This window comes from Copidosoma floridanum, unplaced genomic scaffold, assembly GCF_036245765.1.
Source record: "Copidosoma floridanum isolate Cflo_tuat_1 unplaced genomic scaffold, Cflo_Japanese_pri ptg000029l, whole genome shotgun sequence".
NCBI lineage: Eukaryota > Metazoa > Arthropoda > Insecta > Hymenoptera > Encyrtidae > Copidosoma > Copidosoma floridanum.
The window spans coordinates 7,637,008-7,663,500 of record NW_028321906.1 but is presented as its reverse complement, the minus strand read 5'-3'; the positions used below and the strand labels follow the sequence as shown (position 1 = coordinate 7,663,500).

Sequence of the window (26,493 nt, the reverse complement as noted above, 5' to 3'; positions counted from 1 at the left end):
AAAAAAAGGGGCAAGGGGATCTGTAATCTGCGCAAGAGATAAAGATAGAGCGTGTACCCACACTCACGTCGACGCGTACACGTACAGTATACGTACAGAGAGCAAGTACGAAAGGGCACACAGCAGCAATGGAAAGCCAGTGCCTCTGACCATTTGATTTATAGCCTTTCGAAATTGATATCGCGCCAGCGCCTCTGCCGCTATAGCATCCCTGAGCTCCCCCAACCCCTCGACAAAAAGGCTCTCTCCCGGGCATTTGCGCAAACACCCATACGAAAAAGCACACGTATACACAGGTGGCCAAGAGTAGTGCGAGCAAAGTTTCGCTGCTGTGCTTCTTTGAACCTCGTCCGTACGAATTATCCGTACCAACCAGAGCGTTTATGCATTAGCCTAGCACCTCCTGCGTCCTAGTACTTGTGGTCAAGCAAAAAGTACATGTATGTGTGTGTAAGTGTGTGAGTGTGTGTGTATTCCTGAGGTTACACATGTGGGTCGCGTATTACGTACACACACAAGCACACGTACTCCCACACCCGAGGATGGACGAGCAAAGTGGAGAACGAACGACGAGGAAGATAGGTCTACGAACTAACGGACATTGAGAGTTGGCGAGCGGCCAAGGGATCGGCATTTGGGTCAACCGCCTTTCTGAGCACGTACACGGGGCTGTGTGGTGGTACCTGTGTGCATGCGAGAGAGATAGAGATAGAGAAAGTCGTATGCGTGTGCTCCTTTAATTCGCACAACCACTCCACTGCTTCGTCGCACAAACTTACACAGTTTTGGATGTTATCCCGTCGAACTGTGTATGTGCAGTATCGAAGTATGTGTAGGTACGTGTACCGAATGCTTTGTGTGCGGATTTCTGTGTCTTCTCTTAGCACTAGGACTAAGTTTCCGCGTTTGACTTTGGAATTGGTAATGTCAAGCACAGAGACCCCCCATTGAATCGGCCCCCGCGTTCAATGACTCGGTCTGACTATAATGGCCTTATACTACTTAGCCCATTCCGACTGTGTGTAGATTCTATTACTTTGCAGCTGTAGTGCTAATGTAACTAATGTCTCTGCGTGCGCACTGTGTTCTGTTCACTTCCTATTTTCTGTATATTGCTGTGCGAGCTTTGCCAATGCGTGAGCTTTCGAGGTATATAATGTTTATTCATCGTGTGATTACTTTTTGGATTTTTTTTTTTTTTTTTTTTTTTTTTTTTTTCATGCTCAGCAAATGTTTTAGGAAAACTCGAGTCATTTAGAGTGAATGTTATAACAATAATAGCAACCTAACGAGAAAGAAAATTTATGCTTTTCTCTGAAAAAAGTGAGAATGTACTTCCAAACATAAAACAACCACTTTGATGTTGAAGTGAAGTAAAAATTACTCTTTGATTTTTTTTTACAATTCAAGTGTTTCTGTTGTCGTTTGTTGTCTTTCAATAGTGTATTATTGCACGATTGAATTTATAAAACACGGTTTTGCATGAATACGATGTTCGAAAAATGATGACTCACGAGCAAATGAGTGTGCCATCCATCATGCTTTAAAACGTCACTAAACCATCACTTCACTGGGTGAATAGCTAACGTTTGTGCGGGGACTGATGATAATATGAGAATTTGTACTCGACCTTTCATTCCTATGTAAATTGAATTCCAGGCGAGCTTGAACTTCTCAAAGTATGTCTCCCGGAAAACGTTTGCGAAACCTGAATGCCGATTAACCTTTTTTTTGCCCTGCGCTACGTGACAGGGACTATGTATATTTCTTCTTACTGGCAGTGCATAAGAAGTTTTTTTGGTTATTTGAAAAAGTGTTTCGATATTGTTTATAATAAATATGAAATGTATGATGGTAACCGCGGTTTCCAAATACAATGTTTTTAATAATACTCTAGTGTACTTGAGAGTTTTTTAACGTAAAAAGGAAGTTTATTTGTCGTTATTCTATATATTTATTTTATTACACTTTCCATTACATAAAATTCAGTTAGTACTTAATAAGTTTGTGCACGCGCATCAATTTGACTTCCAAATTTTTAACAACTCGACGTGACAAATAAAAAAAAAAATGTAGCCTCCAGCGTTGAATTGGAAAAAGTTTTATTGAGAAAACTACCACACGTGTACCTCTGCTACTCTTAAGATGTTTGTCAAGTGCAGAAGTCAATTAGAAGGTAATTTAGCATCTGAGACTTGTGTTTTTTACTAGTCTTTTCAATATGAGTTAGTACTACAAAAATTGTAAAAAATAATGTTTCACACTAAAAATAAGTTATGCATAATCGTCCCTCTACATTAAGTGTTCTAAATATGTTCTCGAAAAATTATAGACATTACGTACGAGACTGCGCTTTTCACAGCAATCAAAACAGAATCTCATTACTTTGTAATCAACTATATTTTAGAAAAAACGTGTTAGGTCGTAATGTTTAAAAATTTTCTTGATAAACTTAAACGTTGTCGTATAGTTTTCCGGGAACATTTTCAGAATACGCTTTATGATACTGAAAGTGCATCAACTGTCTGTACTTTTGCAATGGACTCATCAAAACTGGATAAGGTCGTTCGCTCCTGCCACTTACGCATCTCTCGTGATGTTTTTTGTTTCCTGATCATACGTCCTAGACTGAAGGCATTCATTATTCCTGCGATCTAAAAAATTAGCCATTATATAACAAAACATAAAAATTGAAAATAAATGAAATATTAGCACATGTATCCACCTGAATAAAACAAATCACTGTGACTCCGGTGATAATGTAAACTTCATTGTGTTTTATGAAAGAAGCCAATGCATAAAAACAACCTTGATTAAATGGGCTCTGGGTTTCGAACGACAGGAGATCCCTGTAACACGAACCTGGCCTATAAAAGAATAACAGTCTCTGATTTACTTTATCCCAATCCTGCGGTCCATCAAATCCACAGCACTGGAACTGTAAACATATCATTTGTATTATAATCACAGAAAAATAAATCGTACTTTCGTGCGTTAGATCTACTTTTACAATTATGCTATTATGACCCAGAAATCACTTATATCCTATAGTAGTTTCTTTATATTTTTGAGTTAGTTCAATACGAACCTGAACTAATGGTCATGTTAGGAGCAATCCAAAAATATGGATTTAAAAGAAATATAGATACAACTATTTTTATTGTTTATATTCTACTAAGTATGTTTCAAGTAATTATAGAAATTTTAACAAACAAATAATGTACAAAGACTTGAGATAATCAATCGAAGTAGTTAAGAGTTTATGTAAACGATTGCGCAAATAAATTCTCATTGAAGTCGCTCTAATGCCGGAAACGTACCTAAACCAGAAAGTGATAAAACTAGTTACCACTAGTGCGGTTTAAAGAAAAAAAACTAACTTCTAAACTAATTTCATTCTCCATGTTCACGTTTTGCTATTTTTAAGAGTTTTTTTGAAGTATATCACTTGGCTAAAATGTATATGGCCCACCAAAAGTACAATGATAGTATTCCTAGCAATGCAATATTATGTTTGACATGTATTTTCTTACCCCTCTCTGCAATGAATCCATAGCAACCCGAGCCTGAGGAATCGTATAGTAATATTTCATGGCTTTACGAATGTTATTGTACAAAAGACGATAAATATCGTATCGTGGGAAAGCATAGACAGTCACTACAGCTGCAAATTCAAGTATAACCACTGTTACCAGAAGAAATGCAAACTGTAAATAATAGAAAGAGTCATACATTGAATAATATTCCTTACGTTGGGATATACTTGACAAAGATGAAATTATAAAGTTTTTAAAAAGAAAGTATACTTACAGTGCGGACCATACAAGTGCTCTCCTTGAGCGCACCAATGCAGCCAAAAAAGGAAATGACGAGGATGAGTACTCCAGCGGTGATAAAAACGGCCATGGGAGAGACGTAGAATGAATCCAAGAAGTATAAAAATATGTCGCTCACCTTATACAAGTAATAGCTTATGCAAATCACAATTGCACCCGAAAACTGAAAAGAAACGAATGATTTTAGTTTTTATTGTTAGTGCGAGGGATTTGTAGTCTGAACTAAAAGTTATTTAACCTCATTTTTTTATCAATATTCTTTCTGATCGATAATTAATTCAAGTTTATTTTACAGTGAAAGTATTACTTTTGTCAATCATTAATGATTCTTTTGAAACTTTGCTTATCACTTTTTTCCTCAAGTACCATATACTTCGGGCCCGCTCGTCGTGAAAGTTCGCATGACACATGGCTGCCAAACGTATAATTATATGAAGAGTACATCTATACACTATGTGTACATACATTTAATCCATATCATTTCATGACTGTAAATATTTCGCGATGACTTGATTTCCTACCATTAACGCAGATTAAATAGGAATACATATTTTTCTTAACATCGACATTATCGGACAAATTTATAAACAATACGCGGTGATTGAGTAGTAAAGCAACTAATAAATATTCTCAGGTTTTTAAATGGGTTTAGAAATTTACGAAAAATCATGAAAGTTGAAGTTTAAAAGTTACGCTCACACACATATTTACGAAAATGTATTGCCAAGTGAGTGTTAATTATAAAGATAACAATGAGCGCTCGAGGTGGTCAACTAATGTACAGCAAATCTTTCTTTCTTTTTTCACCTGATAAATGAAAAATGCCTTTAGACACTGTGAGTATGACAAAAGCATAAAAATACTTAAGACCCAACCCACTACTTTTATCAACTTACTAGGATAAAAAAAATATAATTAATCATGTTTACGTGACATGTATATATAGTTGGATTCTAAGCTTTCATTACATTTCATATGCATGCATGATGTGTGCGTAGTAAGGCATATGTTGAAATATGTCTTATTTGCTGATTTGTAAGTTGGTACTCTTATTTTGCTGATTATTTGGTTTTTTGAGAATACGGACGCATTGTATATACGCTTATGCGTGATTTAAGTGCTTGTTAGTTCAATATTCAAGATCTACTTATCTCCCATGGAGTTAAAATATTTACAATCACGAAAAACTTGTCTAGTAGGTGTACCAACGTATGAGCTATCGAAAAAGTAATTTTTTAATAAAGCATAACCAAGAAAATACTGGTTTACTTTAGCAACAAGCGTTGTTTAGTAATTTAACCCTACTTACCATGAAAATAAGATTGAGAGCGCATAGCATGTACTTGATCCACTGCATGCTGACGCCAAAATACGTCCTTGGTGTTTCCGCTGTCATGATTATCTCCAATACTTTATGTATCTGTTGGACAGAAAATACCACCTGAAGAACAACGATGAAATAAATGAACACGGTAAGACGAGTATGGCCGTCAACTACAAAGGTAGCAATGAGACTGAACGTGGTAAGAAGTACACAAAATCTTTGGACGATTGTGCCAGAGTCGGTGTGTGACTGTACGCTCGTCGATGCTACGTGCAGCTATGTCAACTTTGTCTCCCTCCATAAAAATGATGACGACATTTGTAAAGATAACGATGATAAAGACAACGACAATTATAGGCCCCTGAACACTCCTACGTGGAATTGAAATTGAAATTTTCTTGAAAGTCAAGAGTATCCGAGGAATTATTATCAAATATTGAAGGTTCAATAAAGTTAGTGAAGAGCCTGTAATTCATTATTTTTCGTCTCTGTGAAAATTGTTGAATTTAAATAAAAATAAAAACTCTTGTCCAACTATTTGCGCACGTCGTAATTTTTTTGATAATTAAAAATGATACTTTGGTTGCAAAAGACAACAGATAAAAAAATTATTTTGTTTTATTTAGAGGGTTTTCATTGTATTTTAAAGCATTATCTTGAAATTTTTATGTTGTCAATTTGTAGTAAAGATAACTAATTACTCCTATAATATTTAGGGATTGACAAATATATGTATCAGCTTGAAAAAAATATACTCAACGAGTTATATGTAAAATCGATGCTCATAATGGTGATGCCATCTTATTTATTTATAAAAAAATCTTCCTGCCAAATAAGACTAATTTTTTGTAAAAGCTTAAAAAACTTTGATGCTTTCTTTTTGACTTGATGGATTATTTTTCTCCAAATTGAATTGCCGTACTTCTTTTGCTCCTTCCGATATTGTGATTTTTTTGATGAAGAAAAAAAAGAATTGTTGGGAAGAACAAATAAGCAGATGAATAATGTATATTGAAGCAAAAGAGACAAGAAAAAGTAGCAAGTTAACAGTACTAAAATTTTTCAAGATAAGATAAGTCCGAAGTTGTCAGTCAAATTGCCAACAGTCTAAGTATGATGAGGCTTTTCTGAAAACGTTTTGTACTGAATATGATGATGACAAAGATGACGAAAAGAATAGTATTCTGTACACTCCTACGCGTAATCGGGAAAGTTTGTACAACAGGAGTTTCTCCGCCATTTCTCGGAGCGTCTATCAAGTACAGCAGAGCCTGTTGAAAGTTAATCGAGTGCCTGGCACTTGCTGTCCTTTTTCTATACCTTACTTTCAGAAGTGCAAATTTTCATTTACACATTTATTGCACACTTTATCCGTGACAGCGATTGAGCTAAGCCATCCGTATGGTTCTATCCAATAAAATTGACTTTTTTCAGGTTTATGGTGCGCGTGAAACCTTATGATTATGCAGCTCAATGCAAGTGTTGGATGTGGCAGGAAAGCAACGTGATTTTCTACTCAATTTCGTTCGCTAACGTACTCGTACGCGTGTGCGGGGAAAATCTGGTTCTTGAGAAATATTAGACCACGACCCTATAGTAATCGATAATTTCCGGATTCCAGCACACGGCTGCTGTTCCTGCAAATAATAGAAATATCGTTATCGAAATCAGAGGTCTGAATGTAAAGGATCGAATGGTAGATTATGATCCATTGGGCCACATGTATCATACATTATGAGCTGCAGTGTTGTGTCTCTAGTTAATCCATTGGCTCTGAAGTGCACGTTTGAGATAGTAAATCAAAATCATCCTTAGCTTTATGATTTTTTGAACGATAAAAACTAATAGGTTTCGGTTCAAAACAGTCTTGCAACTTAAAAACAAAATAATACATAAAATGTAAGGTAAGATACCAACATTTCCCCATTAATTTTTACGTTGGATATACATCTGTAGAAAGTATTGTATTCTCTGGAGGTTCCATTTTCTCGCTCGAAAATCGATGCCCAGAACAGGGAATTGTTAAGGAAGGAGGAAAAGCGATTTATTCACATCTGGGGAGCTGGAAACTTTCCAAAACAGTATTTTCGTGTTTTAGACGCGCTACTACAGAAAACTTATAGTTACAAGTAGAACTAAATCCTTGCTCTTATCCGAATAAAGTAAAGAAATTTATTAATAAAAAAAAGGTTGGTATTACAGAGAAAAAAAATACTAATTTACAAGAAAATCGATTAAGAGATCTCTGAAATTGGAAAAATATCTTTTTCAATACACCTTACTAAAATGAACATTTCTATGCTCTGTGTACCTCCAAGGGCGTAAAATAATTTTTAAACTAAAATTGACTAAGTTGCAACAAACTTCTGTGATGATGTAATAAAATTGCCAAACAGTTGCTAGTGTTTTTTAATTTAATAATAAGAAAATTAAAAAAAAAGTTAATGGAGTTATAATACCAATTAAAGAGAAAAAAAATATAGATAGTAAAAGTTTTCTTGAATAGGCATGAAGTAGTTCTAGAGGCATTAGTAAGATAAAAACGTTTGCTCAAAGGTACTATTAGTCCTGTTAAACTAAAGTTTATTGTGAAACTCTTTTCGAGTATATGTACATCAGAATCCAAACACCAAAAGTAATACTAGAAATTCCCATTAATAACAGCAGTGCGTTGTACAATTATCTCTTATTACCAGTACCTCATGGAGCGAGCGAGTCACGGACGAAGTGTCAAAACTCTCGCCCAGTGCACACGTACACCTACCGTACACGCATTAATCGAGGAGTCGATGTTTGCATTGAATTATCGTCAGCACAGAGCAAAAATATTTACTAGAATCTACTACTGCGTCCCACCCCCTCTCTATGTGCTCCCATGTTTGCGCATACAAACATCAAAAGCTCGGGGGTAAACGTACGGCTCCCGCGCGATAAAGCTCGGAGCTGAGCACATAGCTTGTCCTGGCTCTTCCAAAATAAATCCCCTGGGTATGAATTTAGATACACACAAATATACGTACAATCATTTTATGCCACTACAACTGCTATAAAATGTTAATACATTGAAAATAGATCTTGTTATTTGCACATTTATCTGGCAAATAATCTCTATTTTTGGGAAATCTGGAAACCTTCTCTCTCTACTCTACTTTTATCTTTGTCGATTTACTCTAAGCAGACTGCTAAACTCGATAATGAAACGAGCGTAAATGAAACGAGGCAAATAAAGAGGAAAGATTGGCTTGCGATCTTACGTAGCACGAATTTTCTCATCCGAGTTTACGTCTAGGTGTGCTGCTACACATACATTTGATATGGCGAGATTAACAAGTGATTTGTACGAAAATAATATTGAGCTTTATAGATTTTGAGCACTGTCCGAGGTACATGCAAATAATGTAACATTTTCAGCAAAGTATGGGCCTTTCAAATATATTTGTTGAAAAATTCAATGTTTCTCACCTGCTTATTTTCCGTTACAGAGGCGCCATCGCCACAGAGGCTGTTTTGCAACCCGAGGGAAAAATTAACCTTTTTCACTGTCTTTAATACTACGTAAATATCCAAGCTATCCATAATCACATCTAAAAGCAATTAAGGCTATGTTTACTAATAACTAGATGTAATTAAATATTAGCCGTGTCCATTAATCAACCATTTGCGATTAAAAAGTAATTTGTAAATTACGCGTTCCCATCACGATCGAGCTGTATACGCTTGCCGATGATAAATATTACGATTTTGTGAGCTCCAAATGCTATACTATAGTCGTAAAAGTACACCTTGAAGTTTTTTACGACTGTCCGAATAAAATAAAAAAAAGATTTCACCCTCTTCGTACAAACTACAATAATCCGCACGTAGTAGAACAGCAGCAGCACGCAGCGCTATTGTTCCATGGGAAGTGTATGGCTATAGGTGCACAGAAGTTGCATTATAAACTTGAAATGGGAGAGAAAAACCAGAGCCACGCCAAACAAGAGTACACAAAACCATATTACCCGAAAAGTTGCGCAACCCAAGTCCGTAGAAAATGCAGTAACTCTCACGCAGCAAAGCTTAAAACTTCAAGCTTCGGAAGTGGAGGAGAAGAAGAAGAAGAAGAGAAATCACGCCCACAGATGAATGAATCGAGAACTCGGCGGGCCCAACAAAAAAGAAGGTGGAGAGAGAGAGAGGGGGCAAAAGTTCTCAAATATTTATAAATCGCCGAAAAGCCGGGAGAAAAACTTCTCGTATACATCCTTGAGAGCGAAGAAGCCCCTTTCTAGCCCTTCTTCTCTTGCTCCTCTGCGCTTCCATCTTATTTCCCATTGTCGTTCCATGCCGAGCTACGCTGCCAGGGCTACTTTGCGAGAGTACAGCTCGCGCGCAGGTGGCGTTGGTTATAATATATGCGCACAGATCGCGGGATGCGTGTACAGGGTGGGTGAAATCGTGGACGGAAATTTACGTGGTGGTGTGGCTGCGCCGAGGGGAAAACGGGAGGAGAAGAATGAGATGGAGAGTCGCCGGTACGGCGTCTGTCTTTTGCTTTATTATTTGCTTATTTTTTAATTTTCTCGTCGACTGAAAGTGCCGGCTTTTTTTCCATTCCCGTTTTGCATTCAGCGAGGGAAGTGGCGAATTTTTCGCACTGACGAGTTTGTTACTGAATTTTGGAAGACTTGTGCTCGGGTTGTGATGTCAATGTGATGTTTGATCTGTTTCAATTTTAGCGGTGAAAACCTTCTTGAATTAACATGTTTATTTACAGATAATATGTTTGATTCCATTGATAACAAATTTAACCAAACGCAACTTAGTACTGTCATTTTAATTTGTTGACTTATAGGGGATGATTTATTTTTCTCGAATCACAGCAGATTCATCGGTATGTACATATAAGACATTTCCTTGGGTACAAATATATCAAACAAACTAAAATAAATCTTTATAAAAGTGACATTTTTAAATCAAATTGAACCCTTTGATCTTATAAGCCATGTAATTGTTTTACATAGTCACAGGCAAGATGTAACAACTTTTGGATTATTACAGGACGAGGTCAAAACTAAGGGCGACTCCGGCAAAAGGTATACATGCGAAACAAAAATAGAGAGTTCAAAGAATCGCGAAGCAAGAAAGGAACGTGCGCTGTATGCCAATCGGCAAACGAGTGCACTCGGGAGGGGGAGGGGGGGAGACTTTCCCGCTGGGCTCGTTTGTCTTTTATCCACGAGATGAGGATCGCTAGTTTTTTTCGACTTTTAAGAGAATTTTCGCGAAGTTTGGTTAAAGCCTTTATAAGGATCTCATATTTTCTGTTGGGGAGTCTTTTAGTTGGATATTGGGTTTAAAAATTGATATTTAATACGCCAATTATTGGCATGCCCTACTCATCGATCAATAAAAAATTAATGCGCAGTAGTGAGAGTCAACCATTAATCAGACATGATAGAAGTATTCATGTGATCACTGAACGATAAATCAAATTTATGCAGGATTAAATTTGTCATCGGAAAACAAAATCTATTAGCAGTGCTCACCATGACTCGATCATCAGATTAAATTTTATTATTTATCGGTCAAATTTTAATCGTTAAGCAGCCAAACGAATAATCGTTGGTCAGACATACGATATAAAATAATAGGTAATTCATACATGAGTACTTAAGTTGATTCAACGATAAAGAATTCCATCTTCATCGTTTTATGATGGAAAATGATGATACATCATGACCACTATTCTTCCATAAGAGTCTATTTTCTATTTTACTATGTACACCCCCACCCCAGACCCTCTGCCACTACCACAAAGCGTAAACATCAGAGTTTGCACGTAAAGTTGCTTGAATGAAATTCAGAGAGGTAGAAGAAATTTTCGCGTCCTTCGTCAACAGGCGTGGGTGTACAGAAAACACGTTTGTCTTTTTCGCGAGTGTCAGCAGCTGCGGCTGATTTCTCTGGACAAAAGAAAATAATTTCCACAGTCAGAGAGGACACAGTGCTCCCTTTTGACAACGACAAAGTTATGCACGGGTACATCTATTTGCTTGAAATTCTCGCTTCCTGCTCACTTTGTCACGGCTGTTTCGTTCGTTTGATAACTAAATGTTTTCGTTTACGATTGCTTGAAGCGCGTAATATGCGCAATAGCGATACGCGTTTGAAATATACTTTTGCGTCTTTTTCACGGTATTTCTTGCAGTGCAGGATCACAGGGTAAATAACGAGGTGCATGAATAAACGTACGGCTGCTAGAGACATTTTAAATTCATCGTGGAAATTTAAATTCATTAATTTTCACACCCATTGAGTACACATTTATCAAGAAAATTTCTTTTTACAAGTGAATAACAAAAAAAAGTCACAAATCTTCTTCACCTACTCTAAATGCACGAATGAATTCAAAGAAGCTTAAACATTGGAGATACGGACAGATGGAATTTTAGATGCGATAACCCCCGAACACACAGAGCTCAACTGGAATACCAAACACTTAGAGCTGTAGAGATCTAAGCGGGTGTGCGCGATTTCTAATGCCGTCCCCCGTTGTATAATCGATAGATTGCTCTCTTGGAGATCCCTAGGGTTGAGTTGTGGTCTCAGTAAAAGGAGGATGTAGAGTGGCCGTTACCAGCCATTAGGAGCTCTTCCTCCCGCAGCTTCTCGAGGCAGTGGTAGGAACGCACGGGATAGTTGTCGTCCTCCTCGTCTTCGGAGATTATTACCGGTCTCCTTCGACAGGATGGATGCTCGCTCACGTCTCCTTTGTCTCTTCTCTCCTTTCCTGCTAGTGCTTTAATAATGTTTGGTGCTATACCCTCGGAAGCATTTACGTCGACGCTTTTGACGTCGTATCCTGTAGTTATTTAGATGCTGAGTGAGGTTAATGGGAGTGTTATGTATTACAGCAAAGAGCTGGTGTCTTGTTGTTGTTATCACTTTGTTGATGATGTGATTACAGATAATGATAATTTAACAGGAGTATCGTGTGTGTAACGAAAGTAAGAAATCAGCGTAAATGAGATGAAATCAGTGCGTCGAGCCTGTCAAAAAGCATCGAGGCATATACCACTAAGCTTCTTCTCTTTTAATAAAACACGCAATTGAACTCGCTGCGCAACGAGAGCGGTTTCGCATTACCGCGACCTGGAAGCTTTACAACTGCGTATAAACCAGCTGCCTGAACAACCCTATCTCTCGGCACGTAACCAGCACTCACGCAACTGTTTTTTTTTTTTTTTTTTTTTCGTGCAAAACCCATACAACTCGTATCGGTAATTCGGGCTACGATACACTCCCAGGGAAATCAAATGCGAATCGAAAAGCTTGACGCGATGAAGGTACGTGTGTATACACGGCAGTGCACGCACCTTAATTCCATTTGCGACAAGGGGAAGCGGGCATTGCGTGTGCGAAGGTATATGTATAGTAACTGGCCTTGGGGTCGGGGTAAACCGATTGGCGGTCTCTGAGGTGCCTAAGGGGGAGTCGAGCTGGTGTTGGTTTACACTTCTAGTTTCGGGGAGGATTGATGTAGGGGATTTTTTTTTTCGTTGTGATTGAAGGGAACGATAGAGCCGTGACTGTTAAGATTTTCACAGGGTTTGCTTGTTATGATATTAGGGTGGCGTGAAATTGAACGGTCATTGGGGGTGCGTTGCACATGGGATGTGTCTGCAGTTTTTTTTAATATGTTGGTGTTTGGGAATTTTGTTTTGTAACGAATCTCAAGAGATATTTGAAATGGTTATTGTCGATTATGTAAGTTTCTTTTTTTTTTTTTTTTTTTTTTTTTCAATTTTGTATTTAGATTACCTCTTTATTATTATAGTTCCATATACATCTCTACTATTTTTTATCGCTCAATGTAAGGATTCTTATTCATAGTAACCTTTTTATCTCAGTATTTTATTCCTCCGTTAACGAGTTTTTACGCTCGTTTTTGCACAATATCACCCTACAAGAAGCCTCTGAAGTTCTTTATAGTCTAAGAAATAAAAAAATTACAATACTTGTTTAATTAGCCATTTACAATAATTTCTCTACGCCAAAATTTATATCCTATCTCCATAATAAAAATAAAACATGGTAAGTTCACTACTAATCAGTTTTTATCTACACCAGCAACGTGCAAAACTTGAAATGCAATAGACTCTATTTATTTCGTATTTTTCGAACGGCTCTGCATTTAACGTGTTTCAACAAAAATAATATAACATTATCTCAAAGGCTTTGACTAAAAACTTAAATTTAAACGTAAACAATGCAAATGAGCTGTTCCACCAAATGTAAATAAATAATAAACGCATAACATATAAGTGTACTCGTACCTTTTGAGAAATACAGAGATAAACGTGTTTAACAAATGCGATAACCAAGCAAAAAATTCCCTGAGTTATAAAGCAATATAAATAATTTTGAAAATCCTTGGGATAGTGTCTCCCATTCGTCTTAAATCCACTTTCCGGCTGTCAAAACGCAAACGAGTCAATTTTCCAAAGTGCCGGCTGGTTGGCTGGCTCTGCGAGCAGCTGCGAAGCTCTAATAGAAAATTAGTGGCAACACTAAAAGAGAAAGAGGGTCATGCACTCCGCACTCGTCGTATCAGCGAAAAGAGTTACGGCACCCATACACACACCCTATAGCTCCTCCGGTGGTACTGCAAGGACACGCGCATATAAATCACGTCCAAGGAAAAGAGGGGTAGAGAGAAAAAAAGGATGGAATTATACGCTAAAGCTTATACGATGGGGACCGAGCGATAGGGGAGCAAATAGGGAGTGAAGCGTAAAAGAAGTGGGAGCCGAGGGGAACTGGAATAAAAAAAGATTAAGATGGAGATTTTGGGGGCTTTGTTTTACCTTCTTTTTCTTGTTTTGGATTTTGCAGCCTGCAATAGGACGTACTACGGCGACGTTGGCAAGACTTACGAGCTCGAGCTGCACAGGCCCAAGGAGGACAAGGTGCCTTACATATGTAGGCTGACGTTCAGTGCACCAGGTGGCGAGCTCGGCGACATCGTACAGGTAAGACATAGCCAACAGCACTCAACTCCCCTGTGACGCTTGTAAGTACGTGTATTAAAGCACAAGTACATTCCCATTACTCTTTTTTATTTTCCTTTTTTTGCAAAATATTTATTCCGATCGTGAATAGCTGGTGCTTTGGCTAACACTTGTTTTCAATGCCATCAACCGTTATTATTTATTTATTTTTTATTTTTTCAATCCAAAAGATGAACTTAAATCAAGCACTAGTTTTATGACTTCACTGTATCCTCACATGTTTCCACGTACTCTGTAAATCACTAACTTTGGTCATCAAAACAGCATCCATTCGCTCGCTATATAAGCAAGCACCATACAAAAAGCTGCATCAGCAGTTTCCGAGAAGTAGTACAGCTTGACACTCACGATCACATGGGTATAAAAGGAGTTGGGGTTACACCAGTAGGCTACTCTTTTATTTTTTCCTGAATACCAATAAACTGTATAAAGGGTCTCTTTCATTCAAATTGAAAAAAAAAGTTTTTTATTATTTCACTTTACTTACGCTACGAAAATGTATTCTCATGAAAATACAAGTATATATACTTAACATTTTATTTTATGTTCTTTTTACCTTGAAATTCAGCACCTTAAAAAAAGTAAAATATTTGTACTGCAACAGTAGATACAAAATCTCTCAATATACATTCACTCACACTGTTATGTGAAAGAATCCCTTTGATTACTACTTCCTCGCGATTTCCCACTCCAGCATCCTCGAGCATACATTTAAAACTTTCTCCCTCGCTATAGTACACATACTTATAGACATTCCATGCGTAAAACTTTCCGGGAGTACCTGTAACAAAAAGTTCACACTCTTGTCGTCGAGAGCACGTATGCACGTGGCCTTCCCGTTTTCTCCCAAGTGTTTTTTTTCCATCTTCCAAGCTCAGGAGTGTCACGTTATGTGGGCCACCAGCACTACTCGAGTCTTTCTCTCGCAGACGGCACCTTTTTGTCTCATCCACTGTTTTCCACGTGATTTTTCATCCCCCTCCTTTCTCATGTATTTCTTTTTTCCCCTTTTTGTTACTCTAAAGATGAGACGGGGTAAGTAGGTCGTCGCTCGATCGTTGATTCCGTAATAGGTGAACCCCGCTTGCGAAGTTATTTCTTTTTCTTTCCTTATTTTCTATTTCTCTTTTGTCCATTGTTCTGCCTCGAGTTATTGGCTTCATCACCATCTTTTTTTTCGCTCGAAGTTGTGCATGAAAATGAACTTTATTTTCTACCTACCGCAACCAATTGCTCATCAAAAAAGAGTCTAATCCTAAAAGGTTGAAAAAAAGGAAAATTTAACCATTTGTCTTTCAAAATCAAAAAGCTTCACTCTCCATAGACGATAATGACCACTTTTACGAAATTTCAGATGACCTTTGACAGTTTCACGTTGGGCCAGTTCACCTCGTTCACAGCAGCTGGCTGTCCAGATGGCTCGCTCCAGATCTCAGAGCTGAATAGGCCGGACGTTGGTGGCCACTGGTGCGGCACTTCGCGTGATCCCACCAACTACTACAGCGAAACTTCGAGCGTCTCGATGACTTTGCGCTTGCTGAGGCTCAGCAAAGACCAAACGGGCTTCAACTTTGACTTTCGCATGGCTTACAAGATGATACGCCACGCCGATGCTGTTGTCAGATACGTCAATCCTTTTGTTGGTAAGTTGGCGCGGTAGGGGTAGCTTTGCTAGAGCTTAGGATTTATACATTGAATTATAAATGTTCAAATAGAATCGTGAGATATCGCCTCAATTACGATGAAGTGCATGCTCTCATCGTATAACCTTATACCTAGCTGTTCAATTATTTCTCATTTTGATGAATTATAATTTTCAGTAGAACAAGACTGATTTGGTCAGACATTTTATAAATCAGTCACATTGCGTATGAAAACAAATGTTGTTGTCATGATATTTTTTGCCAGTAAGTTAAACAATGTAAGGCAAAAAAAGATCTATTAGTTATTTTAAATAAATAAAAAGCAAAAGTATAATGAGATAGATGTGGTCAGACATTCCACTTATCACTAATATTACGTGTAAATTTTATCAGAATGAAATTTTTTGGTACATTAAATGATATCTGGTAATGAAACAAAAAAGTTTGATTTAATTACAAATTTTCAATTGAACAAGTCAGACTGGATCATAATATTTAGTGATCATTACTCATATGTATACAAAAGTTTTTTTTGCCACTATTTACCAAAATATATATACAAGGCTAGAAGAAAATCTTTTAGTTACTCTCAATGAATAAAATTCAAATAAGTAGAACGAGGCAGATTTGATCAGACATTTAAATGATCAGTCATGTTATGTACAAGAAAAGTGTTATCACTATGCTGCTTCTTGGTACATTAAACGATATCAGGTACTATTAGTTAATTAAATTCAATCAGTAGAAAAACTTAGTTTGGCCAGACGCGCAATACGTAAAATTTCTAAAAATTTATTGAATGACAACAGTCACTCGAGATATCCAACATCTTATGTCAACCTCGATGATTTAGAAAAAATTAATTAACACTTTTTTCAGGAGTAACGGAGCCGACATTGTCGCCAACAACGACAAGTACGCCAACGACCCCATCAAACCTGAGCAACGCAACCCACGAGCCGTCAGTTAAATCATCGCATGCGTCATCTAAAACATTGGTAACAACCAAACCATCGACGTCGAAAATACCGTCTAAAATCTCAAACACAACGCGGTCAACGCCAACTACGGCACAAACGGAACCCACGTCGAACAGGCCGAGCAACGAGCAGTATCTGGGCGAACTCATTTCCGGCACCTACTGCTCAAAAACCTTCAGTGACTGCGACAAAAAAAGATGCAGATTGCAGTCGCCCAATTTTCCTGGACTCTACCCACGTAATCTAACATGTTACTATGCGGTGAGTTTAATTTAGAATTAAAAAATGTTTATCATGGCTGTGTGTGCGAGTAAGTTGTGTGTTCGCTTATTCGCTACAAGTAACTGAAATGTACGAGATTTATTTTGAAAATTATATTGTTAGCCAACAGGTGTTTTTTTAGAGTAGATGAACATTAAAAAGCAGAAGTAATAGTTCATTTGATAAATAAGTATGGTAGTTGAGTTCGATTAATATAGCTTAAGCTTCTCTACAGATCTTCAGCTATCAATTAGCTTACATTCAAAAAAATATTACTGTTTAACGTGAAACTACACGACTGCTGTTTTGGTAGTTTTTATAAAAAAATTTGTATTGACTTAAAAAAAAAAATCTCTGATATTCTGTAGCTTTTTCCGACTTGAAAAAGTTATTAATTATTCAAACAAACCATTTACAACAAGAAATTAATTTAAAGTAGTGGAAAATCAGTATATCGGATTATACGTGACCTTTAAACAGCTGATTACTTAATTGGATTATGCGAGTATTCAAAGGTATGATACAGAATATAAAAGAAACTAGAGCGTCCTCGTGCTTTTATGAATTTCCCATTCTTAATGAAAGGGATGAAAAAAAAAAGATTTCGAGCTGAAAGCTTCGAAAGAACGCACTCTTTTAAAAAATGTTTCTTTCAAGCTATTCATCGATCGATTGACTTCGAGCTAGAGAATAACTAATTACTAGTAATTAGGGCTTAAACTAAAAGACTTACTTCATTTCAAGAGTTTTCTGAGCATCAATATAAAAATTATATTTTTCAACGTCTATCAGTATACTTAAGTCATTTGCAGGTGTTCACCTCTTATGGTCGCAAAACAACTTGACAAAAATTATTACTTTATACTCAATTGGTCCTTTAGTTGACTAATTTAGTATTTTAAATACTTTTTACTTTTTGGAGTAAATTCCGGTATGCACCAAATTAGTCATCGAAAGATAGAATACTCATTTGTCCATCCATACTGTACAACCAAATTACAAAAAAATAGAAAAATCTGACCATAGCAGCCCAATACGATCTACAATGTATTCCCCTTGAATTTATTCTTTAGAAAAAACACATACTCACATGTGTAAAATTTAAAATTCTTGTTTATCGCTCATTCTCTCTTTTTTCTACTCCCTTTTTTTCAAATTATTTCTCATTGTTGACGGAAGTTTGTAATTTTAGTAAAAAGTCGATGATTCGTGAGAAGTCGATGTACGTTTATCGTGTTTACTTGCAAGAGACGATCTGGAAGTCCAATCTGAACACAATAGATAAATCAAGCAAGTTTCTTTTCACAACCACTTTGCCATCGCTCTCTTTTCCAATTTTTTACAAAAGTCGCGGCTTTGTGTCGAGAGGTTAGCGTATACTGGGAAAATATTTTTCTCGCTTTTCATACCTCTCAGTGTGTTTCAGAACGAATACAAGTTTTGTACCGCAGATGGTAGCTCATGAAAGTTTCCAGCACATTGTGTTTTTTCCCCCTACAGACTCTGAGTTGAAAACAGTAAAATAGCTTTCGGAGAATTTGATGCGATTGGGATCTTGGATGAGTGAGCTTTATTCCACAAGGATCTGCGTCAAATACGTAGAGGTGAAAAAATTGCAAAAATAAAAACAAATGACTCATTGAACATTAAACAGATTCGCCAACACGAAGTGCCTGAGGGTAAGCATCCTTTGATATCCGTGAGACAGCCCCGAGGCCAGTTGATAGCGGTGCGATCGAAAATGCCCTCCCAGGCAGAGCCACCACCTCGGAAGCTTCAGCTCTGGAACGACTGTGATATAGTCAAGGTATCTAATATGCATGTACATGATGTAGAATATTACGTTAAAGTGAACCCCTTGCTATACCTGAGTCCATGGACCAATCATCCTTTAACGGAATAAAAGCTGTAATTTTAAAACTTTTTGCAATAGATTTTTAGACCTCAATGGAAAATCCTCCGAGTTTTCACTCGTTTTAATAATCTGAAGGCATGATTTATTTTAAGCGGCTTTCGGGAGACTGAGTGCTGCAGTTGCATTGGAGGATTTTTAAAATTTTTTCTTTGCCATTGAATATTTGATCTAATTATGATGCACATGTCAAATAAAAATTGTATTAACGGGATTTATAAGAGTTTTTCATAATATTTTTAAACGTTTGTACTCCTTTTTCCATTAAATGCACGTACTACTGAAAATTTTTAATTATGAAACCTTTGTAATATTTTTCTTTGAATTGTCGAACGAACTTACAAAACGAAACAAATATGCATAAATACATAATTCACAGATAAGATAAAACTCATCCTTTAAACAATAATCTATTTCTTTGTACAAAAAAAAAAAAAAAAAAAAAAAACAGGATCACGTAACGATCTACGACGGATACAATACCATGGAGCCAGTGATACTGAAGTTCTGCGGGGGTGGTGAGCCCTTGCCCGAAGTCACGAGCAGTGGCAAAGATCTACTGGTCGTATTTACGACCTCGCCGTACGGCACATTTCTTCATCCATCACCGCCCCACTCGCTTCATGGCTTCCAGCTAGACGTGCAGGTAACTGATACGCCAAAAGCAAACCTCACGATAACGAACGCATTTTTGTCTCAACGTAGCAAAAATTTTCTCTAACCATTTGATATCTTATTTTCGTGTATGAGTGTCCTTGTATTTTTTGCGACGCACAATGCTTTGGTGGGGGGCGGCTTTCTTCTGAGTTATGTGTTTCTACGCACGTATTCCTTTCTCTGAGCGTGAGAGTTTAAGCTTGAGCTAAAATGACGGAAGACGAAGCGAACTTGGCATGGAACAAATGACTGCTTGGTCTTCTGCTTTTATTTCGGATGAGAAACGTGAGACATTTTTTTTAGTCAACCGTGCTCAGGGCTGATTGCTCGTGGATAAATGTACCTTTTCACAAAAACAGATCTAAATGTAAATTTTTTTTAGGGAAGTAAAAGAATCAATAGAATTTTTTTGCTTCAAGCATTTTTTACGTGTTATTTAAATCAACCTTTATAAATCCATACACGCATTTGATGGACGTAGTCTCAAGAGAAAACATTTGCTATTAAATCTCGGTGTGTGACATAAATGAATTTGTTTTTTATTAAAATGTAAAAAATACTATAAATTTTGCCTACAACCAACAATCTGTAGGTAAAATTTGTTGACTCAAACTCAACGACGTACACGCGAAGCAAGCGCTGCGAGTTCTGGTTGCGCGGCAACACGGGTGGGCTGCTCACGTCGCCCCGTCACTCATTACCCCGCAACAGCACCTGTTTGTACCATTTACGTGGCGAGGGCCAGGACTTTCCAACTCCAACATCACCTCGACCAATACCAAAGTTTCCGACCAAAGCTGACATCAAGTGGGGCAGGAATCAGCCAGTTATACCTCAGCCACAGTTTCGCGTCTGGCTTTCGGTTCTCAAATTCCACGTGGGCATGAGCTCGACCATACCCGACGAATGCTCGACTAATTTAAAAATCTGGGACGGCGAGATGATGCCCCTATCGGCAGCCGAGTGCAACGATGTCTCCTGGTGAGCTTGACTCCATTTGAATGCAAAAATAAGTAGTCACAGCCGCGTTTGGTCAGACATACATAAGACGAAATCTGATTTTTTAATTTTTTTTTTTTTTTTTCTCTCATCCAACAATTGCAAATATTACCACAATGGTTGCAGCATTGATCACAATATTAATTTACATAAATAATTTATTGAAAAGTATAATCACCACTTACACCGGTAAAAATAACAAGCACGAATTCACGCAGCGAAAAAGAGAGCAAGGTCATCCTCAGCCCACCAGTTCCAGCGAGCAGTGGTCGAAGTAGTGTTAGTAATACTGTGACGGCGAGCACTCGACTCGCGAGCAACACGACGCTTCTGGCGCGCTATTGCAAGGACAAGGTGCCTCGCAGCTGCGATCACGCGATATTTCAGAACACGAGTAGGCCCTGCTCGCTTAGCGAGAGCTTCATATCCACGGGTAGTAGTCTAACCATCGAGCTACTTGTCACTGAAACCACTGCTCTCAGGTGAGTATCATGTTTTTCATGCTTCCAGTTCTATCGAAATTTATTATTATTTTTTTTCATTCCTTGTCCAATGAACAATAAAGAGTCATACGTGTCTTAAGAGAATGCATCACCGCTGATGACGAGCCATGACTAATTGTATTGGAAATAAGTTTCTAGGTCAAGTTAGTTTGCATTTAGATGCATTTCTCGGTTGTTTAAAGAATATAATTGATCGATTTTTTGTGAAAGTTTTACTCACTCACAAAATGATGATCCCTTAATATAAAAATAAGCCAAATAAAAGTCCATCAAAATCTACAGGAAAAATAGACCAGCCAATCATTATTACTGTCATGCCTATCCAAACCAAAAGGCAAATAAGTCACGTGAAGCCTACGGCTCGTAAAATGCAACGCTTCACTGGCTCTTTTCTATCTGACCGCAGCTCACTCGCACTACCATCCACCCCCCGGCTTTTTCTAATATCACGACCCACTCCTTATTTTTTTATTCTCGTTTTCCTTCCATTTTATCGCGCCTGCTGCGTTTTTTCCCCCTTTTGCCAAGGCCCCTCGTGCTCACTCCCCCGAGTGCCTTGTACCCCCTTTCTTTCTCGACGCGCTTCTTTTTATTTCTTTTCTCTTTGCTTCGATATCTCGGTTTTGCCAACAAGGGCTTCTTCACTCCCTTTTTTCATTCTCCTAGTTTCATACATACATACATAAGAGGGGTAATAGAGGAAGGAATGGAATACAACTCGACTCTGGCTCTTAAGAAAGCGAAGAACGAAAAGAAAAAAACGAGACGAGCCCCATTCAAGTGGATTTCTGTCACCGATAAAATTGCGGGATCGCAATAATGAAATCGTGAGACTGAGAATTATATCCCTCCAGCCCTTCGAGTAAGACGGATTTACATGTATATTTTATGGAATTAAGTGCTTTGCTGGGAACCCAGCTGAGAAACGGTACTTCCATTCACATGCAAAATTCTTTTTCATGGAAAAGATAAATTTTTACCTTCAAAATGTCGATCCACTGAATCGTGGAGAGAGAAAAAAGAGTTATTTTTTTAATGAGTTTTCGTTTTTTCTTTCCTTCATTTTTTTTTCTTGAGGAACACCCACACTTGTCCGATGGTCGTTTCGATTTTCCATAGTTTTTTTCATGACTCTGCTATAAAATAACGAGCATATAAAAGACCTTTTCAGTCATAATTTCAAAAAACGTTGTGAAAAACTTTATCAAACTTAAGACCGTAAAACTATAAATTGCCTGAATTTTTACGGTTCTTTGTGACGAAAACAAGATTTCCAATTTTTTTGTAACCCACTCTAATAACATGCATAGCCAAACAAGTAATTCGCAGTACATCCACTTTCACTAATGAAACCTATCCGCGTCAAAGCTTCTGACTGGATCGGCCAAGCCACTTACGACCACCCGAAGGGAGTATTACAGTCGGCAACTTTGTCAGTGTTGTCTAGGTCATCCGTTTAAAAGCTCCTCTCTTCCGGCACTTCGTCAAAGGACACCGGTTTCTCTTACTCCCGTTCAAGGGATCTTACGTGTATCCTTTTAGGTTCCATCCTCTTTCGCGGTCCCAATAAAGTTCCCCCAAATAGTACACACGGTTGCTGAAGCTTACGGTTTTAGGGTCGGAGAACTAGATACATACATGCAAGTAGGTGACTTCGCAATGTAATTCCACTAACGTGCTCGAGCACAAGCTCCAAGCTCATTCTATTTCTGCTTGTAAATGAAGTAGCTTCAGACTTTTCGTCTCATAAAAAATACCCCTTGGAGTGCTATCGACAGATTAAACGCTCTGTTTTCTGTACAACTGCATGTGTACCTTGAATTAGCACTGATTGACGCCCACGTTGAATTATTTGTTCGCTAACAGGCCACTCGACTTCCAAGCCCTCTACGAGTTCGTCGATCTGTACCAGGATGGCGATCCTTACGGCAGCGCGCCTTGCTCTCGAGTATTTTACAGTAGGACACGAGACAACTATCCTGACCGCAAGTTTCGAGCGCCGAGGAACATCTTCATGTACGGCCGTGGTGGAGCGAAAAATATCTCGTAAGTACAGATGAATCCTGCTTACTTACCTTTAACTAATTTTAATTTAAATAACTGATGGCTGAGATGTCGAGTTAGAGCACTGGCTGACCTTACTTGGCTGTTTCTACTTAACGCGGAAAGTTGCAAGCTTCTCTTTACTTTTTACCACTACGACCTTATTCGACGCAAAAATTAGTATCAAACAAGCACGAGGAGCATTGGAAAATAGTAGATTTGTTATCTAAACGTAGGTATAAAAAAAAAGATTCAAATATAATATCATGGGGGCACATTCTATAAAGTAACATGGTAGCATCTAGAGATTGGCGATTTTTCCATCGAGCGAGTTCTTACGCTTAATGGCCCGACCACAGACATAACTTTTAAGGTGATTTCTCGTGGTGTATTTGTGGAAGAGATAAAGAAAAGAAAGAGAGTTAAAAATTTTACAAACCCCGTAGATAAGGTTACCAGTATGCGATGTAGTGTCTGACCTGCACCTTTATTGTGTGCTAAAGCAAACGCGCGAGAAAATAGTTTTGGTTATATATCGATGACTAGTGGTTTTGTTTAAAATATCCGATAAGGGGGTTTACGGGAGTTGAGAGGAAAAAAAAAGTAGGGTGGAAGGAAAGGAAAACGCTCGCTCTATCGAGAGTTATTTCAAGAATTTAGGTCGGGCGTAAATGTAACAGGATACGGAAGGGGCTTACGTGAACGAGAGAGCTTATTTAAGAGGATCATTATTGTTTTTTTTTTTTTTTTTTTTTTTTTTCAACGTTACCAGAGTGCCATTAGATCGTAGAAGGGAATAAAAAGTACGGGTCGTAATTCGTTTGAACATCTAAAAAATGAGATAGCTTGGTTGAATGCAAAGAAAAGCGATAAAAGCAGTAATTCGATAGGAAGATGAAAAAACCAATCCGTTTCGATCAGGCAAATCGTGGATTAATATTTCAAAGACTCCTTATCGATAACAGCATTGTTTTTTTACACTTTAAGGCCAAATAATATTCCTCAGTACTTAGTCAAGAAATCACCTGCTCTACCAACGCTTGCAGTTTAGCTTTATTTTGATCCAATTTTTATATCACTTATGGTAAAAATTTAACCTCCATACCCATAAATTTCTGTAAAAAAGAATTATATTCAACTTAACACTATTTCGTAACAAGAGCTTCCAGCTAGAGAGCTATCGGCTTTTACGCAACTCTGAAAATTGGTCTTGCATCGACCGATAGAACGTACCTAATATAATATATGTATGCATGTGGTACTTAAGGCAATACCACTGTTATACGCACTGTCCATTAGCTAAGCTTTGAAATGGAGGGTTCTTGAATGCAGGAGAGCAACCAATCGTTCGGTGTATAGGAGCCCACAATGCACAAGAGCGTTTGAAAGTTGAACATACAGATAGACAAGTTAATAAGAACGTAGTCGCTGCGTTTGGTGTTATTGATCATTAAAAAATGTAATTGATATTGATCTTTGTTTTTATTTAGCTAACATGAGATACTTTATTTATTTGCATTTGACAATACACATACTCAAGTATTATGTAATAATGAGTCAACATTTTTGTAGTTTAATTGTCACAATTCACTGGATAGGCATCGTACTGATATTAAAAAATCGTCAGTACTATCGGGTAAGGTATTTTTCCTACTGTCAAGTGCTTGTTTATGTAACTCAATTTATTAGTTATTTATTGTACTTCAAAGTCATTGCAAGGGATAAGAAGCACTTCTTGTACTAAGCAAGATCTCGTTATTTTATTTTTTCTTCTTATAAAAGTTTTTCCAATGCAAGAACACATAATCAAATAAATATTCTCGTAGATAAATGTTTATGACTCCAAACCTTTTCTAAGGGTTCAACTTCGGAAGCAAGTGCAATTCGTAAAAAAAATCGATGGAAAATAACAATAGCATATCTCGGCATTCATTGGGTTCTTGGAAACAGGGGAATTTCTCGAGCCCTTGTAAACGACTGAGCGGGCGAGTCAACATACCGTCACGCGGATTACGAGGCACAGGCGGGATCAAATGGTATTCCGTGTTAATTAACGTACGGTATGCTACTGTGAAACTTTTTAGGAATTATAGTTGAATTTGAATGAGGTCCCTTTTCGAATATCTAACGAGTCTTTCACAGCGACTAAATTAAATTAGAAAATATCTTAGACTGATATGGGCAGTTTTTTATTATAAAAGTAATTTGATTGGAGTTTTATTGATTTACTAAAAATAATTGATTCATCTATTTATATAAATCATCAAAGATGATCAAATTAATTGAGTAAGCTCTGTTAGTGAATTTCCTTTATTATTGACAGCAATGAAATGCGCAGATTATGAGCTTTTACTCAATCATGCTTGTGGTAATTGTTAAAATTAATCTTGAGGTCCAGTTATAAACAAAACGATCAAATCTACAATTTACTTAATACTACATATATTATACATCCTTTCGTGAAATATTACGCCTCAAAACTACGATACATCAATACAACCCCTGTTAATTAGTAAGCAAATAAAGCTTGTTCTTTGAAGCCTACCTCGCGTGCGTGTACTCGTGAATCAAGCCAAGGCATTTTCTCTGAAAAGGAAACGAGGAAGTAAATTAGAGTCTATATATATACATAAGTACGCAAGTTGGGTAGAGGTAGGGTGTGGAGAAAATCTCGACTCCGCCAATTAGAGTCGTTCAACATATCGTACAAGCTCACACGCCTAACTTGTGCTTTCAGTTGCGTGTACCGTTTTGAGGCTGAGCCCAACGAAATAGTGAAGTTGCGCTTCAACAGACTTCTCACGGGTAGCCGGTCCTGCCGCAGCGTATCTAGCTCGGATTACAATCGGCTTCTCTGCATTGGCTCGAGCAGCTTCGCTTTGAAGGTAAGTTTTCCTCTTCTCAAACCCATTGCTGGTGCTTTTCACTTGAGTCATGGAAGAGAAAATTACGTGCTCAAGTGTAAGAGGCATCCTGAGGTGCGTCTGAGATTTTACAAAGGTACACTCACGAGAAGTCAAAGCGTATCCAACTATACACAATTTGATAGCTTGGTAAAGCCATTCGTTCTTAGAATAAGCTGTGATTAAAAACCAATTAGCCGTGACAAAAAGTCTCAAAAACAAAAGCAATATTTTTTCGTACTTGTAAAAATCATGCAAGTGCAAGCTCATGCAACGGGCTCTTTTATTTTTCTCGCAAACCCAGGGGACCGAAAAAACGAAGGGCAATAAAAATACGAGGCTCACTTATCCACGAGTCTACGCTATGAACGCGTATCAT

At 37.6% G+C, this 26,493-nt stretch overlaps 2 protein-coding genes across 2 annotated transcripts in view; one reads left to right on the top strand and one right to left on the bottom strand.

Annotated features, from left to right (window-relative positions):
* LOC106637106 (uncharacterized) overlaps positions 1-26,493 on the top strand; it is a 95,028-nt gene that overhangs the window by 66,539 nt on the left and 1,996 nt on the right. The window contains exons 3-11 of the mRNA XM_023389809.2: positions 14,038-14,174; positions 15,568-15,856; positions 16,736-17,097; positions 18,752-18,904; positions 19,461-19,655; positions 20,259-20,647; positions 20,884-21,147; positions 23,035-23,214; positions 25,949-26,096. Coding sequence (XP_023245577.2) covers positions 14,038-14,174; positions 15,568-15,856; positions 16,736-17,097; positions 18,752-18,904; positions 19,461-19,655; positions 20,259-20,647; positions 20,884-21,147; positions 23,035-23,214; positions 25,949-26,096 — 2,117 coding nt within the window. The remainder of the gene's footprint in view (positions 1-14,037; positions 14,175-15,567; positions 15,857-16,735; positions 17,098-18,751; positions 18,905-19,460; positions 19,656-20,258; positions 20,648-20,883; positions 21,148-23,034; positions 23,215-25,948; positions 26,097-26,493) is intronic.
* Positions 2,086-5,436, bottom strand: LOC106637107 (leukocyte surface antigen CD53). The gene is made up of 5 exons (XM_014349756.2): positions 5,146-5,436; positions 3,811-3,999; positions 3,534-3,707; positions 2,726-2,938; positions 2,086-2,654 (listed from the first exon to the last, which is right to left on the bottom strand). Exons 1-5 carry the CDS (start codon positions 5,230-5,232, stop codon positions 2,499-2,501), a joined length of 819 nt encoding a protein of 272 aa, XP_014205242.2. The 5' UTR covers positions 5,233-5,436; the 3' UTR covers positions 2,086-2,498.